Source organism: Melanaphis sacchari, unplaced genomic scaffold (assembly GCF_002803265.2).
Source record: "Melanaphis sacchari strain LSU unplaced genomic scaffold, SCAv2.0 Contig0_pilon_pilon, whole genome shotgun sequence".
NCBI lineage: Eukaryota > Metazoa > Arthropoda > Insecta > Hemiptera > Aphididae > Melanaphis > Melanaphis sacchari.
In genome coordinates, this window is record NW_020270366.1 from 6,931,261 (window position 1) to 6,945,020 (window position 13,760).

The following is a 13,760-nucleotide window of genomic DNA, read 5'->3' on the forward strand; positions in this document are numbered from 1 at the left end:
TAAAACTAATGAATATTATAAGTATTAATAAATACTCAATATGTAATTAAATATTAATATAAATTATGTTTAACTAAAACCCTACATACCCAATTGGTGCTTCATAATAATAAAATAATGATTTACTTAACCATACTTATTTGATTATAGCACGAATGAATAATAATTAATAAATTTTAAGATGGTCATCTATAAATCATAAAGTTAATTTCAACATTTTATAGTTAGTTCAGACTCACATTTAAAGATACTAAACAAGTAAACAATATGATACGATTATATAGTATAAATTATGGGAAATGTTTATTGTGTTGCGCTGGGACCAAAATGAGTGCAAATCATGTGAAAGAGTATTAATTCCTTTTTTTTTTCTATGTCATAAATTATTATGTCGTTCTATATTTCTCATTTTAAATTAGACTAAGTTTATATTAAGATAAAGCATAATTTTAGCTTAATTTTAGATTATTTATTGTATTATTTTTGTGATAATCTTTTTATTTATGCCTATGTACAATTTTAAATGTTTCTTTTTTAAGCTTTATTAATTATTTATACTGTATTGTTTTAATGTATATTATATAAGAATATTTTCATCAAATATCAGATACAAAATGTTGTATATGCTGACATATAACGCCCTCTAGTCATATTAATAAATGCAAAATAAATTATTGTCGATAAACAGTATTAGTTATTCATTAATAATCATTATACAGTGTATATAATTCATGAGATATGAAAATTTTGATTTCATCAATTTTTTCAATAAATACTATTATAATTGTCTTGCAACGTTGCTTTTGTAGTACAATTATGTTTAATTTTTTCTTAAGTTTATAGGTACACACTATAAAAAATTAACACGGAAGTTGACCAAACAAAATTAATGGCTACTCAACTATAAAATATCATGCAATCAATAATGACTTGGTATAAATATGTTTTTATATTTTATATTTATTTATCTTAGCATAATTGAATAAATAATAATATTAACTTGGATTAAATTTTATTAATAAAAGTTGATATGTGTACCAACTCATTTAAGCTTGCATCTGATGCTCGGAGTTCCTTTTATATTTAAGTTAGAAATATGTTTACATATCCCTGGACATTTTATAATTTTATTTGATTGGTACACATGTCATATTCTCATTAAGATCATTAATAATTTTACTGATTGATTTTTTACATGGTTTATATTTATATTATAAATTATTGGAATTAGAGAAATGAATTTTGTTTAAACATTTTGTTAGAACCTTTACATAATTATTAAAATTATTTAATATTGGTTTTGTCATGTAGGTATACAAAATTACTTATTGAATTAGTTAGTGCTATATTAAACTGTTTTATGTACTTTTCTAATTTCTAAATATTTTAATGAAAATACCATTTTAGTCGATTTACAATTGCAACCAGTCATAAACGTTACATTTATGTGTTTTAATGTTATATGTTATATCTAGGACTCGGAAGTTGATGCATTTTGCATTTTTTTTTTTTTTGGAACTTTTTAGACGATGTTCTCCTGGCCACAAATCTGTTTCATAAGCATGTGAATCTAAATAACTAATTTTTATTTTGCATTTTTTTGCATTTTTTGGTGTTTATTACTTTTTAAGTCATTTTTTTTGAGATTTTTAGGTCATTTACCCACATTTTTAGTTATTTTTACTGATTTCACACTAGTTCATTTCTTATCGTTTCTTGTTGACCATTATGCGATAACTTAAACCACAGACATTTATAAAACAAATATTTTTAATTTTCCTATTTTAAGGACATTTTTGTCATTTTTATGTCATATTTTGAATTTTATAGTAAAATAAAGTAAAATATTTAAAAAAAAATGTATTTTTATTAATATAAAACTAATATTTGTAATTTTTTTAGGACATTTTTATGGTCATTTTTTATTGTTTTTAAGGTCATCAACTTCCAAGCTCTAGTTATATCCAACAGTTATGAGCTTTAATAGATTTTTATTCCATTCAGATAAATTTTAGTCAATTTTGACAGTTTATTTTAATTCATCTCAATTATGTTTGATATTACTCATTGACTAGAGCTATATCATCAGTAATTAGTAAATATAAATAATTAATCTTTTAATAAAGGTACTAAAATTGAGTTAACATGAATTAAAAATGGTATATAGCTTAATGATGTGTCATGGGTAACACCATAATTTTTTAAATAACGATAATTAGGTAGGTACTGTAATAAGAAAGAAAAGTATAACTAGTACGTGTTTGGCGACCGACAGAGCAACACGTGTGTTATCTTTCGCGAGTGCGCATTTTAGCTTCGATAGCAAACACATTACGACGCCAAATTGCATTTATATAAGGTAATAATATGATTATCTAATAATTATAACACGCCAGCAAATGAATGCTAACTAACCGGTCGCTCAGTCTTTAAAAATGCCTTCTAACAAATTTTCATCTCTAAAATTCCTATATAAAGGAAATACAACTAATTACAAAACTACAAATATTCCGTCTAAAACCAAATTACATGTAAAATTTGCAACGAATGTTTCGCTTTATGTGCTTATCGTTAACACGATCAGTTCGCATATCGTTACTAACCACATTACCAACACCACACAATCTGCATCTACCCTCTCTACCCCCGAAGTCGGCCGATCTACATACAACCCATTATCTATCAGTACAATAAACTGAACTATGCCCTAGCTACGACCAACTCAAACACGCCAAAAGACAAAAAGAGAACAGGCTATCGTTCTATACCCAGTCGAAGGACTATTACATTATTATATTATTGCAATCGGACAAATTATCTCTCCAAGCAACATTATATTTATATCAAAAATGTCTATACATTTTTTTTTTTTATCAAGCAGACTGATATTAAATTCCCTAACAGAAAAATCACAAGGTATACTAAAAATAAACGAATACGAAATTCCCATACGCAGACTCCTCAATAACGCTAAAATAATTATAATGTCTAATGTATGCCCCTCCACATCTTTAACCAGTCAATACTGGATGCAGTTGAACATATTAACATATTATACCACTATCCAAATTCAACTTCCTCAAAACCGGTGTAAAAGAAATTGGATACGAACACTTGTAAATTTTCGACGTCAAATCTATAATAAACATCTTCAAATAGGTATCGAAACTCCCTGATTCGTTATTAATAAATATAAATAGAACAAACTTCAGAATTTTCTTTACTGATGACAATTACCTGCTTCACTTGCGAGTCGATTGGACATACATCCATATCGTGTAATAAAAATACAATAAACAGAGAAAATCTCTCAGCCACCCAACCATAAGAATCAACATATCAAAACTATAGAAGATAACTCTCTAAATTTACCTTACTCTAATAACCAAAATGAAAACATATTAAACAATAATATTCAATACCAAATCAAAAGATTTCTATCAGATACTACTTAGAAAAATCACCGTTTTACCCAAAATCCAATAACAACCAATAAAAAAAAAAAAAACCAAAAATAGGTAGGTACCTATTCTCTCACTCAAATTCATCTATATAGTAAACTAGACGAAAACAATTTGGATAACATCCTACAATTAACAAAACCATTTTTCTTTGGTACAGAAAACAATAGCTCGATTACACATTATTTATAATTTAAATATTATGTAGGTAATAGAAAATCTTAGAAACAAGCAAATGTATATACACTTTAATGTGAAAATATTGATAAGAATATTCTATAATTTATAGAAACTATATAAAAAATCCGCCTTAACATCGACGATCGCTTAATGAAAATAAAGCTAACCAAACTAAACAATGTATTGTTTTAAATTCTACCCCTCCGGGACAACAACTAAACTTCCAAATTTTTAAGATAAACCACAATATTTTTCATCAAACGTTTAGAAAAAAGAACTGTAGCAAGATGTTTTTTGTTTCGTCATTAGTCATACAGGTAAATGTATTATTGTACCTATTTAATTTTTTTTGTTGTTTAAATAAAAATATTTATTTCGGATAGTGTCAAATACAAAGTCCTCTCAAATTACTACATTTTTGCAGTTGGAAAATATCCTTAAAATAAAGCCTGCTTTTTACATATTATTTACCATTATATTATTATAATTGATTTTTATGGTCCAGACATTTAAGTTTTTACATATAATAACTAAGCAAATGCTGTCTTACAACTAACAAAAGTGGCAATTATGGACGATTTAATGACCGAGTATACAGGATAAATGAATTAATATATCTTATAACAATTTAGTTAGATATTTAATAGTTCATACTGATAGCAGCAGCTTACGAAACACGATTCTAGACTTACATAAGTAGTAAGCACTAGTGGTAATAATGGTACACTGGTACTAAGATACCAGCACAGAATAATAATTAATAATTAAGGAATTTATAAATTTCATTCTTTCTACGATACCTATTGGTCTACATGTCTACAACTCTACAAGACTACAACAATTAACACTATGTTATGTAAGTCTAATACTCGATAACAACATTTTGATATTAAACGTTAATAATGATAAGAGCATTATTTGACAAGAAACATACTGTAAACAAACATTTAACAGATGCATAAATTAATTTTATACGGTTAAAAATAAATAAATCGAATTTGTTTGAAAGTTACAAAATTAACTTGGCAATCGATCGTTTGTTTTGTGTAAATTTTACAATTATTTGAATGATCTAAAACCTAGTCAGCCGTGGTCGAAAAACACAATCGTCGACCAATTTAAATGATACAAGATTCAACGACTTACAACTAATTACCCGCTGTTTAAAATACAGACGCGTTTCGCCATTTCCATGTGATACTGATAACGGAATCGTGAATAATAATAATAATAATAATAATAGTATTAGTTATTACACGGATAACCAAACAAATGACAAATTTATCATCGAAGAGAAAATTGATAAATTCTATTTCTACTTATAATTGTTGCCTGTTGGCTGTTGGAGGAAAAATAGAAGCTGGGAATGCATTCCAATGAGAACGATATCAGAACGAACATATTTTGATCTATAAGTAAGTAACACTCAATGTCTCGATATGTAATATACTTAATGTCTGTCCGTCCTGTACTAGTTGTACTTCTCTGTAGACGCAATACGTTCTTTATAATTCATGTTTTCATAGCTTTAAATTATGATGTATTCGGATACATGCATCAAAAAACGATTTTTTCATGTATTTTGTTACAATACGATTAAACTATATTTAACTAGAGTGCAGAACATATTTGTATAATTACTCAACAGATTACAACATCTAAAATTTTTAAAGAACTAATAATCAGATTTTCTTCTTTGTTATTCAAATAAATATGTGCTCACAGTAGGTATTAGCTATAGTTTATACTCAGAAATGTATAATGGTCAAGTTGTATGTTAGCTATTGTGTACCTTCTTATGATGTTATCAATACATATTGTTACAGAACATAATATTAAGTATATAACTATGTGCATGATTCTGAAACTTAATTAATGTATAACATTAAAAGCAATATTAGTTCAAAATGTAACAAAAAAAAAAATATATATATATATATTTGCTCCGTTTTAAAAACATAACATACCAAAAGCGTGAATGAATAAATTTGTTTGCAGTTTCTGGTATAGTATGCATAAACAGATTTGAGTTTGGACCTCATTGTACCTTAATTTATATTTTGTGATATAATCATCACAAAGTATTTTTCCCCTGTTTCAAATGTTCATATTAAAATACGGTTATTTTTTTAATAATTATGCTTGTAAATTATTTTCCTATGTGCGTTATGTGCAATTACTAATTAATTATTATGTTTAGGTATGATTTTAAAAATTGTACACATTATAATATGAATAGTACTAGCTTTACACTACTTTTACAATTATACTACAAAACATAATAACTGATAAATAATGTATTCTTATATATATATTATATTATTGCTGAATAATTAGAGGAATGAGACTTTGTCACCTCCTCCTCTGACACAATAGGTAAAAATATTAATCATTTACCTTCCTCCAAAATAAAAATAATATTCTAGTTAAACCATTTGACCAAAGTAATGTTATATTTTTATATATTATTATAATTTTGTATTAGTACTATCTTAAACTAAAGTCTACGTATTTCTAATGAAATATTGTTACAAAAATTTATTGAAACATTTTAAAATATTTTTCAGATTTTACTGAAATTGAATTGGTGAACTGTTATTATTTTCATTAAACGCTGAAGCAGTAAGTTCATCACATTAATCATAACAAAAATCTCATCATTGTCATATAATTTTGTCCATCATTTGTTTATATTGTTTAATAACATGAATATGTTGGAAAATGTGCACTTAAAAAAAAATTCTCATTAGATTTAAGTGTAAAATATGTCTTTATTATGATTTTAACAAACGACACAACTACAATGAATAGTTCAGGGCAAAGTAACGAATCTGTAAGTAAAGTCTGTGGTGATCTTCTAAGCAGTTCTGCGTGGAGTGCTGTTATTCATCAACCAGCACATGATTCTGATTTAGAAGACTTGCCTTCAACAGTTGATATGGATGCTATTAAGGATCCTATTCAGACATCTCATAATACTATAACTAACCAAGTAGTTGATTTCTCGGAATCAGAATCTGAATCTGAAACTGAATCTGAAAAAGAAAAATATTGCACTAAAAAATTTGGTTACTCTTCTGTTGATGATGATAACATTGATGATTCATCAGATACCTCATTATCATCATATCTACCTTGGTCAAAAAGAAAAGTATTGGACAAACAAAAAAGAACAAAAGATTCAGTAGATTCACACTCGCATTCAAGTTCAAGTTCTAGTGATGAATCTAGTTCTTCTTCTAAATCAGCACATTTTGTGAAGCAACCAATATATGATGGTACTTCTAGTGATGGATCAAAAAAAAAAGAATTTTGGCAAGAAGAACCAAAAAAAACATTTTCTTCAAGTTCAGAACTGGACAAACTTGAAAACTTAGAACCTGAACATTTACAAGTCATTAATCAAGAAGATTTAGCTGAAATTTTATCTGATGTTCAAAATCAAAGTTTTTCAACTGGATTTGATGATGTTCAACCAAAAAATTTAAGTGATAGTAGTGACTCAAGTGAAATAGAAATTAAAGGTTGTGTTGTAAATGATGCAATTATACGTTTAAATAATTCTTCTGAAGATGAAAATAAAAAACCAGCTTATTCGTCAAAATTGCTAAAAGATTTTGTAGAGAAGACAGAAAGTGTGGTACAAAAACCTAGTTGCAAAACTAATTCACATTCATTAGAAAACAAAGCAGTTATTATCAAACAAAAGGAAAATGTTATTAAAAGAGGCAGAGGAAGACCAAAAGGCGCAATTTTGACAAAAGGCGATAAAGGTAATACAAATACACAAAACGTTTTGCCCAAATTGTCAGCCAATTTCAAGCGTGGACCTGGTCGTCCAAAGAAAATGCCTCCACTTTTAGAACCAAACAGTCCAACTACAAAGAGTTTAGATTATGATCCACCTAAACAAATTAGAGTTCATAAAAAAAAGAAAAAGAATAAGAAAAAAAAGAAAAAGCGTAAGAAGGCATTAAATCCTAAATTTATTGCTGAAATGGAAAATCTGGTTACTATGGTTATTCAATGTTTAAATATATCTAAAATTACAGAAACTATTAGAGGTAAATCTAGCTCTTTGAAATCAAAACAAAGAGACAGATCTGGTAAAAAAAGAAAAATTGATAAAACAAGTTACAGTGATAATGATATTGATAAAAAAAGAAAAAAAGGATCTCCGGATACTTCAAGGGATTCTGAAACTACTAATGATCAACGACTACCGCTAAAAAAGCGACATTATCATATAACGTCATCAACAGGTGCTGGTGTTACATATGTTGAAGATGTATCTAGAGACGAAAATTCTGGTAGTGACTCTGATAAACAAATTAAAACGATTAAAGTAAAATCTGAAATCAAGAAAAAGTCAGGTTTGCGAAGTAATTCTGCAATACCAGAAGTTAAGGCAAAAGATAGTGAAAAAAAAGATGAACCTAAGCCAAGAAAACCTCCTGCTGGAGTATTTGTGCCAACTGTCGAAATGCCAAGTTTACAACTAAAAAAGAAAGTAGATGAAAGTAATGTCAAAAAAGTTAAATTAATTAAACCTGAAAAAGAAAGTCCAATAGGAAAGTTGAAGAAAAGAAAAAAATGTATAAACCGAACTGGATTTCCTGTAAAGAAGAAAAAGAAGAAACGTATAGATCTTATAGTATCTGATGATATATCTATTAAACATAAAAGTGTTGATCCCCGGCCGAAAAGTGAACGAATTGAAATTACACCAGAAAGGAGAAGTATCCGCGCTGTTGTTCTTAATAGGTTAAAAGATAAAAAGAAAGATGAAAAAGAAGACAGTGATGCATCTACTGTAAGTTTACCTAAGAAAACCAAAACAGACACTGTTGAAGTAAAATCTCAAAAGAAGAAGTCCGATAAAAAGCATTCAATTCAATCTTGGAACTATAGGAAGTTAAAGACAAATGTTTATTATGATTTTAAACCAATTTGTACTTATGAAGCACAAGCATGTAATTGTGTAGTACCAACTGAAGGTAAAGGTTGTACAGATGATTGTATTAATAGAATGATATTTGCTGAATGCTCACCTGAACTTTGTCCATGTAAAGAAAAATGTTCTAATCAACGTCTACAAAACCAACAATGGGCTCCTGGCTTAGTTAAATTCATGACCGAAGAAAAAGGTTGGGGAATTAAAACTACTGAAGAGGTAAAAAGTGGTGAATTATTATTAGAGTATGTTGGTGAAGTAGTAAGTGAACAAACATTTAAAGATCGAATGACATCTATTTATAAAAATGACGTGCATCATTATTGTTTAAAATTAGACGGAGGATCAGTCATCGATGGTCATAGAATGGGAGGTGAAGCAAGATTTGTGAATCATTCCTGTGAACCTAACTGTGAAATGCAGAAATGGAGTGTGAATGGATTATTTAGAATGGCATTGTTTGCTCTTCGTAAAATACAAAAAGATGAAGAATTATGCTATGACTATAATTTTTCCTTATTTAATCCAGATGAAGGTCAACTATGTAAATGTAATTCTCAAAAATGTAGAGGTGTTATTGGAGGAAAAACCCAAAGAATTACTGTAAGATCTCCCAGTGTTGCAAAACATCTACCAAGTAATAGAAATCGTTCAAGAAAAGCAGCTCCTAATACTAATACTTCTCCTAAAAAGTCTTTATCTATTGTTAGTATACAGCAAAAACTAGTATCAAATGCACCTATTATAATCAGTCGAGAAGATAAAGAACTAATATTTCTGCATAAAATATGTTTATTTAGAAATCTTATGAAAATAGAAAAAATAAGGAAAAAACGAAGAGGAAAAGATAATAAACCAAAACAACCTGAAGTATTTAGAGCACAAATGAATGCCCTAACTAATAGCTGTTCAGTACGAACCAGAAGACTAGCAACTGCACAAAATGATCCCGAAATGGAAAAAAAGGCTAAGTTGGCCACAATATTTAAACAACTTTTTGACATAATATGTAATGCTAAAGAAGAAACTGGTGAAATTCTAGCTACACCATTTATAACATTACCATCTAAACGTAGAGTTCCGAATTATTATCAAAAAGTATCAGAACCTATTGATTTAACAACTATTGCTAATAATATTGAAATAGGTGCTTATGATACTGTGATTGGATTTGATTCAGATATTTTGAAATTACTTACAAACAATGTAAAGTATTATGGGCGGACTTCGGATTTAGGTGTAATATCCACTCGTTTACGTAAGATTTATAATTTAGCTAAAATTGAATTTGTACCAAAAATTGAAAGTATTTTAGAGAAACCTATTCCAGAAGCTTTTATAGCTGAGAAAAATAATCCTGGTGGTGATCAAGATGATGTAGTGCGATGTATTTGTGGTTTACATGAAGAAGAAGGTTTGATGATTCAATGTGAACGTTGTTTGGTATGGCAACACTGTGATTGTATTAAAGCTGATCCTGGAAAAGTAGAATATTACTTATGTGAACGTTGCGATCGCCGAGAAGTTGACTATGAAATACAACTACCTGTACCACCGAGCTATGCTGAACCCTCAGAAGTGCATTATTTAACATTAGTAAGAGACGATTTACAAATTCGAGTGAATGATACAGTTTATGTACTTAGAGATATTACAAATCCTGAAAGTGGTAAATCACATTCTTATAAAACTATAAAAAATTTCAAATATTCGGATTGTGATATATTTAGAGTAGAGCGATTGTGGAAAAATGAGAATGGTGAGCGTTTCTCTTTTGGACACCACTACCTTAGACCACATGAAACATACCATGAACCAACACGGAAATTTTACCCTAATGAAGTTGTCAGAGTCCCTATCTATGAAAAAATTTCATTAGATCTTATTATGGGTAGGTGTTGGGTTCTTGATCCTTCTACATATAGCAAAGGCTATCCTATTGGCTCTGAGCATAAACATTTGTATATATGTGAGTACAGAGTTGACAAATGTGCACGAATGTTTGCAAAAATGAATAAGTCAAAAAATCCTCCAATTTGTACTAAGAGTTATGCTTTTGAAAAGTATGATAAAAAGCTAAAATTAGCAAGAACATTTGCACCTCACGGACTTATGGTAAAAGTGACTAATTGTTCTACAGCCCCTCGACCGCGACATATAGAAACTATTCAAACTTCTAAAAAGTTATCCAAAGCTCAATATTCAATCAAAAAACAAAGGTTGGATACACTTTTAACAAAATTGTTATCTAATTTACCAGATGAAGAAAAAGTTGATATTACATATTTACTTGAACCTGGTAGACGACATAGGAAAAAACCATCATTTTTAGAATTATAATAATTAAGTATTATTTTATTGTTATTTTATAATTTATAGTGATTAAAAATGAACCATTATAAGTAGAGATGTGTCATAATTTTAATACTAAGTTATTCACAATTTTATTTTGTAAATAAATTAAAATTATCTTGAGCACTCTTTACATCTATTTAATAATATTTATATAACTACTTAATTTACTATATATTTTTATATTTGATTAGTATTCTTTAAAATCAAAATGAACTGTGATTTTGTTAAATTGCAAAATGTGATGTGTTGTTTCATATAAATTGTTATACTCTTATTTTATCATAAAAATACCTTAGTTATAGCTGAGTGAATACCATTTGTAAAAAATATTTTTAATGTGTTCTTAATTGTTATTGCTTTTTTATATTTATTATTAATTTTAATTTATAAGTATAATTTACAAAGTATTTTCTTATTTAAAAGAAAACTTGCAGTTTAAGATTTTAATTACAGAATTTAAAAATTGTAAATCAATTATTTTAACTGTTAATACACGTGTATGCTTATGTATTAAAATATGTTTATGCATTTTATTATATTTCAAATAATTATAATACAAGGTTTAATTATTATTACTCAATGAGATTAGGTGTACATTTCTCTCCAGCCCGTTATATTAAAAAAAAAAAAATCAAAATATTATAAAATAGGTACTAACTTTTAAAAATGAGCCTGTATGAAATTTTGCTAATACTTTTGTCAGTTACCCAATTCGATATCTTAATGTAAAATTTTTATCTAAAAAATAATTATGTCCTCACCTTACATTTCATATAAAACTTTTTTAATGAAATCAAATACTTTCTTATGAAAGATCAGAAGCTATTGATTAATGGACATATAGTGGATTAAATATTTTTATTAAAAAAATAAATATTAATATACCTATATTACCTCTTGTAATTAATGACCAAAAGTTTAGAGATATAAATGAAGTTAAAATCACTATAGTAAATTCAAGCAAAAGAAAAAAATGCTCTGTGTTTATTGTTAAACACTAGATTAATTAATTTTTTCGTTTAACTGATATAGTTACAAAAGCAATTATTTCATATTGGCTCATGCCATTGGAGTTATATTATTAATAATTTTAGTACCTAATTACTTACAAAAATACAAAAAAAGAGGTTATTTGAGACATTTTTACTAACCAAAAAATATATTTGATGATAGGGGATTCTAGCGTTATGTATTTTGTACAGGGATAAAATTGAATGGAGCTGCGTCATCGAGGTAATAGGTCCGACAACAATCAACAAATGGAAACATTTCAAATCGATCAAAAGTCCAGTGATACTAAAGATGAAGCTATCAGAAATCAAAAATATCTCTCAGCTTTACCGACTCTCTTTGTTTCAGTTACCGTATTAGTAATTTTAAACGTGTTTGTGTATTATATGGATAACAAATTGCCACCTCCTATCGAGATAAATTCAACCAGTAATGATTTCGTTGCTAAACGTGCAATGTCTACATTAATCAAACTAGCAAATTTAGGTCCAAGACCAGTCGGTAGTTATGAAAATGAAAAATTAGCTTTTAATCTCTTAAATACTGAAATTAATGATATTATAAACGCTACAGACAGAGTTAACGATATTGAAATATACAACCAAAAAGTAAGTGGTTCATTTATCTTAAATATGAAAAATTGGAAATATTTATTGAGTTATGAAGACTTACAAAATATCGTTGTTAAAATAGATCCTAAACAAGGTATAAATGACGCCATTTTGTTAAATTGCCATTATGATACAGTTCCAGCAGGGCCCGGTGTAAGTGACAATGGTGTGAACTGTGCCGTAATGGTAGAACTCGTACGAATTTTAGCAAAAACCCCACATCTGGAGAGACCGGTAATTTTTTTATTCAACGGTGGCGAGGAAATAATGCTTCAAGCTTCTCACGGTTTCGTCACTCAACACCCTTGGTCAAAAAGCGCAAAGTACATAATCAATCTGGACAGCTGTGGATCGGGCGGCCGAGAAATATTGTTCCAGACCACAAAGTCGGATTCGTATCTAGTAGATCTGTACGCTCGCACTGTTCCCCATCCGTACGGGCAAGTGATCGGCGAGGAACTATTCCAATCGGGCGTGATACCGTCGGACACGGATTTTAGAATATTCAGAGACTTCGGAAACATGTCCGGTCTCGATCTGGCGCATTACAAAAACGGGTACGTCTATCACACGAAACACGACGATTTAGACCGGATCGGACCGTCCGTGCTGCAGAACACGGGCGAGAACTTGCTCGCGCTCGCCAAAGCGATGTCGACGCACAACGCGACGATCACCGCGAACGGTACCAAGTCCAAGTACGTGTTCTTCGACGTGTTCGGCGTGTACATGGTTTCCTTTACGGAACTGTCCGGGGCGTTCGGCAACTTCCTGGTCGTGTTGTCGTCGTTGTTCTCGATTTTCCTGTCGCTCAGATTCACGACGGCCGGCATGAACCGCCGAGAGTACAGCACGCACCTGTTGACGGCCATCGTCAGTCCCGGTTGCGCGTTCGCGGCGGCCGTGCTGTCGTGTATGCTGGTGGCGTTCGCGCTGGACCGGCTCGGATGTTCGATGAGCTGGTACAGCAACCCGGCAAACCTGCTGGTGTACTTCGGCACGGCGTCGTGGTCGGTGTTGACCGTGGCCGCCTACTACCCGAAAACCCGGTCCAGGACCGATGCGGAATGGGCCGTGACGATGCTCAACGGCGTGCAGCTGTTCTGGACCGCGCTGCTGTTCGTCGCCACCGTGGCCGGCCTCCGGTCCAGCTACCTGTTCGCCGTCATGGTGCTCTGTCCGTCGGCC

At 29.8% G+C, this 13,760-nt stretch overlaps 2 protein-coding genes across 2 annotated transcripts in view; both read left to right on the top strand.

The window, feature by feature from the left end:
* Positions 1-2,272: 2,272 nt before the first annotated feature.
* LOC112594439 (endoplasmic reticulum metallopeptidase 1-like) overlaps positions 2,273-13,760 on the top strand; it is a gene marked incomplete in the record, with an annotated part of 17,375 nt that continues 5,887 nt past the window's right edge. Inside the window, 2 exon segments of the mRNA XM_025339225.1 lie at positions 2,273-2,359; positions 12,153-13,760. Of these exon segments, the coding sequence (XP_025195010.1) occupies positions 12,165-13,760 (1,596 nt within the window).
* On the top strand, positions 4,191-11,066 carry LOC112594434 (histone-lysine N-methyltransferase ASH1L). The gene is made up of 2 exons (XM_025339215.1): positions 4,191-5,056; positions 6,209-11,066. The coding sequence occupies exon 2, from the start codon at positions 6,418-6,420 to the stop codon at positions 10,933-10,935; it is 4,518 nt and encodes a 1,505-aa protein (XP_025195000.1). The 5' UTR covers positions 4,191-5,056; positions 6,209-6,417; the 3' UTR covers positions 10,936-11,066.